Genomic DNA, 4,163 nt, shown 5'->3' with positions numbered 1-4,163 from the left:
GGAGAAGAGGGGGCACCAGGCCCGCGGGCGCCGCCGCCTCAGGCTCGGCCTCCCCGCCGCGGGCGGCTCCGCGCCCTCCCTGCCGGCCCGCCCCGGCCCCCGCGGCCCCGGCCGGCCGCCGCCGAGTGGCCGCCACCTCCCCCACGCGGCCCTCGCTTGGGGCCGCCGGCCCCGTCCTCCCCCACTCTTCTGGGCTGGATCCGCCTCACCTGAATCCTGGAGGAGGAAAGCAAGCCCAGCTGCACGGATAAGCGCTAGCATGCGCGGAACGCAGCACCACGCGGGACTCAACGCCAGCGAGGGCTTACTCCACGGACGAGGCTACCTCGTCCCTGCGTGCGTTCCCCAAATTCCCGACCCTGCGTGACGCTGAGACTCCAGGCCTCAGGTCGGCGTTGCCGAAACACGGGAAACTACAACTCCCATCAGGCCCAAGAACACAGCGCAAGCTCCCGCAAGAAGCAAGACGCCGCAGAGGCTGCTGGGAGCCGTAGTTCGGCTTCCTCAGCAAGCAGAAACCGGCGGTATTTGGCGTCGGTCGGCTGTCCTCAGGAACTGCTCTTTCCAGTCCTACCCTCCTCCCTCCTCTGGGCCAGGCCTCACCTTCAGATCCTCCACAGACACCAGCTCGTTCAGCACGGCCTCCATGGCCACCGCCCCTGCAAGCCTCGCACCAAGGTCTCTACTGGGCCACGGTCTCCATGGTCCAGCGGCAGGAGCGGAGGCACTTCCGGCATCGACCCGCGTAGGCCCCGCCCCTTCCTCCTGTGCCAGGGCCCGGAGGTGGCGCTAGCGCTCCTCCAGGGATCACGGGTCAAGCAGCCCTTCCTCTAGGACCCCGAGGCCTCAGCTTCCACAGGGCAAGGGGGGTTGGTAAGCGCAGCTTCCCCATCCCGCACCCGCAAACTTGGGCCGCAAGGTCGAAGCAAGGCTGAAAGGGCAGGGAAGACTGCCCAGGAGCCAGGTTCAAGTCCCAGCACTGGGCGGCTCCAGTGCCCTCCTCTGACCGCCCCGGCAACTGCACTTCATGCCGACACACACAGATACACACGATTAAAAAGAAAACTTGAAAGAGGTTATCTCTTGCAGGGTCAGATCCTTCAGATATAATTTAGCGAAACCATCTGGGTGTACCTGAGGATTGCGGGGTCTTGAGGCCTCTGGCCTGAGGAGGAGCCCGGGCAAACGCTAACTTCCGGGATTTTAGTATTAGGAGCAGTAGGTGGTTGGTGACTTTGTTCCTTTCCACCCGACCTTTAGTCACACGATAGAATTTAAGAGTCGTAGCAGAGACTCAACACACTTTGTTTTTTGAGACAGGGCCTTACTATGTTACCCTGGCTGGCCTTGAACTCAGGTCTGCCTCTGCCTCCCAAGTGCTGGGACTGAAGGCGTGTGCCACCACCATGCCCGGCTTGCCCTTTCTTTTTCGTTTTTTCAAGACAGGGTATCTTTGTGTAGCCTTGGCTATCCCAAAACTAGCTCTGTAGACCAGGCTGGCCTTGAAGTCACAGATCCTCCTGCCTCTGCCTCCTGAGTGCTGGGACTGGAGTATGCGCCCTGACTGCCCAGCTCAGCCTTTCTTATAGAACCCAGGACCAGCAGCCCAGGGATGGCACCACCACAGTGGGCTGGGCCCTCCCCCATCAATCGCCCTATCTTAACAAAGAAGAAAGTTCTTCTCGTAAAAGAAAATGCTTTACGGCCAGATCTAATGGAGGCATTTTCTCAACTGAGGCTCCTCTTTTGTGGTAACTCTAGTTTGTGTGTCAAGGTGACACAGCAGCCAGCACACACAGTCCCAGGCCTCGGCATGGGCAGCCCCTGCTACTCAGAACACCTGTCTCCTACCCCGCCCCGGCTTCCTGCTCATTCACTCACTGTTGACCTGGCATTTCCTATGTGGTCACTGTTTAGACTCAGGCACTGATAAAAACTCCATCCTGCCTCTCCTCTAGGGGAGACCGAAAACAAAAGCGAGCTGGAGAGAGTGGTGCACGCCTGCAACCCTAGCCCTGGGGAGGTGGGAGGAGGAGGGGGTTTAAGGCCATCCTTGGCTACATAGCAAGTGCAGGTCCAGCCTGGGCTACGCGAGACCTTCTTAGGAGCCAGATGATCCAAGGCTTTCTCAGAGGCCCGGATGAAAAAGCCAAGTAAATGTTGGTTCTGTCTGCGTCACAGTGAGCAGACTCGGCAGAGTCGGAGGCTGGGGCCCGGCCTTGAAGGAGCGAGGGTCCTGCTGTCTGCTCTGGGTTGTGGCTATCGGCCCTTGGATGAATGGTGCGCGTGGGAGGAGTCACCCCGTGTTCGGTTTGCCCACACTGTCCTGCGTGGCCGGTCCCACCACACTAGCACTGAGATGCTGTGTTTGTCCTAAGCTCTGGCATAAGCCATCAACTTACACAGACCTCCCGGTCCCAGCTAGGAGTCTCGCCCCTTAACACCTGGCCACTCAGGACCTTTATTTCTGTGGGAGGGTCAAACTCAGCCACTGGCCTGGTCAGCACCTTCCTTACATGCCGAGTGTCTCTCCAGCCCTGGACCTGGGATTTTTAACCCAATCCTGCCTTAAAGGTTTTTTTTCTCTTCCTGTTGTTTCCTTTCCTCCTTCCCGTCCTTCCCAGTCTCTAGTTCAAGCTGGCCTCAAGCTCACTGAGGATGACCTTGAACTCATCTCCCTGCCTGCGGCTGGAGGGACCTGGATTACGGGTATGGTAGCGTCTGTCCTGGCTTGTGTGGGAGTGAACTCAGGATTTCACACTGATCAGTGAGCCCGCTAACAAGGCTGCATCCCAGCGGCCTCTTCCTTCTCCTTGCTCTGAACCAGAGCTACCTTCATTTCTTCTTATTTCGTAGTTTTTCTTACTCATTTAAAAACTTTATTTATATTTATTACAATTTATTCACGTTGGCTATCTTCATTTCTGAAGCAGGATCTTACTGCCACTTCAGATGCGAAGACACAGAAGGGCCTGGCCCAGGAGGAGGCATCAGCTTAACCCCTTCTGGTTAGTCACTCCATGATAAAATGTGCGCCTCAGTCTGTAACTTCTTTTTCTTTTCCTGATGTGCTCTCACTCTGTAGCCCAGGCTGGCCTCAAATTTACAGAGCTCCACCTGCCCGTGTGCCCTGGGATTAAAGGCGTGACGCACCACGGCTGGCATGTGTGCTGTGCAAGTGTATGCCGTGACGCTCGGGTGGTCGGAGGGAACCCTGCAGGGCATGCTCTCCTTCCACGTGGTCCCAGGGTTCAGGCTAACGCTGTCAGGCTTGGTGGCCTTTACCCCTCCTGTCTCCTTAGGTTTTATTGCGGTAACAGAGCACGACCGGTGCAGGGAGGAGGGTTTATTTGGCTTAAGCACCTGAATGGCATCCATCACTTAGGGAAAGTAAGGCGGGACCTGGAGCAGGGGCTGAGGCAGAGGCCATGGAGGGCGCCACTGCCTGACTCGCTCAGCCGCTTCCTTGGAGAACCCAGGACCCCCAGCCCGGGGATGACACACCCACATGGGCTGGGGCTCCGAGTCAAAAATCAGGAAAGTGCCCTGAAGACTTGCCCACAGGTCACTCTGATGGAGCCACATTCTCAAGCTCCCTCTCCCCAGATGACCCTGGCCCATGCAAACAACAAAGAAACAGGCACGCCCAGGAGCCACCCTGCCTGTCCCTAAATTGTAACTCCTTGTTCGAGCAATCAGCGGGGGAACGGGAAGGAACAGGCAGGTGAATTCAACATCCCCAAATGGAAAAGCAATCCCAAAGAACTATATTTATTTATTTGTTTGTTTGTTTTCGAGGCAGGGTTTCTCTGTGTAGCCTTGGCTGCCCTGGACTCGGCTTTGTAGACCAGGCTAGTCTTGAACTCACAGGGACCTGCCTACCTCTGCCTCCTTGAGTGCTGGGACCACAGGCCTTCGCCACCAGGCCTGGCTCAAAGAGCTGTTTTGTACGGTGGTTCGGTAGTGAAATTACTCCCTTGAAACTGTGAACGACTAGGCTTGCTCTGTGCTGTTTTCAGTGTGTAATGAGCCACTTGAGTTACAATGGGACCGATCCTGGCCTCCGGTCTTCGGAGGCCCTTGCCGGAGAGCCCAGTGCTGTTTCTGCTGCCCCCACTTCCCAAGCTTGGATCTACAGACGTGCACCAACACGCCCGGCTTCA

The 4,163-nt window shown here is 57.3% G+C and overlaps 1 protein-coding gene and 1 long non-coding RNA gene across 3 annotated transcripts in view; one reads left to right on the top strand and one right to left on the bottom strand.

Moving 5' to 3' along the window:
* Fis1 (fission, mitochondrial 1) overlaps window positions 1-738 on the bottom strand; it is a gene marked incomplete in the record, with an annotated part of 5,789 nt that extends 5,051 nt beyond the window's left edge. Inside the window, 1 exon segment of the mRNA XM_055605469.1 lies at window positions 604-738. Coding sequence (XP_055461444.1) covers window positions 604-648 — 45 coding nt within the window.
* Window positions 739-1,079: 341 nt separating this feature from the next.
* On the top strand, window positions 1,080-3,159 carry LOC129675468 (uncharacterized). 2 transcript variants are annotated; one of them, XR_008719939.1, is made up of 2 exons: window positions 1,080-2,709; window positions 2,934-3,159. It is a non-coding gene; the product is annotated as an uncharacterized LOC129675468 (long non-coding RNA). The 2 variants fall into 2 exon arrangements; XR_008719938.1 differs by having other exon boundaries at window positions 2,931-3,159.
* Window positions 3,160-4,163: the final 1,004 nt, after the last annotated feature.

The sequence above is a fragment of the Psammomys obesus genome, unplaced genomic scaffold (assembly GCF_907164565.1).
Source record: "Psammomys obesus unplaced genomic scaffold, mPsaObe1.curated_primary_1811, whole genome shotgun sequence".
In the NCBI taxonomy this organism is placed as follows: Eukaryota; Metazoa; Chordata; class Mammalia; order Rodentia; family Muridae; genus Psammomys; species Psammomys obesus.
This window is presented reverse-complemented; position numbering and strand designations above follow the sequence as displayed.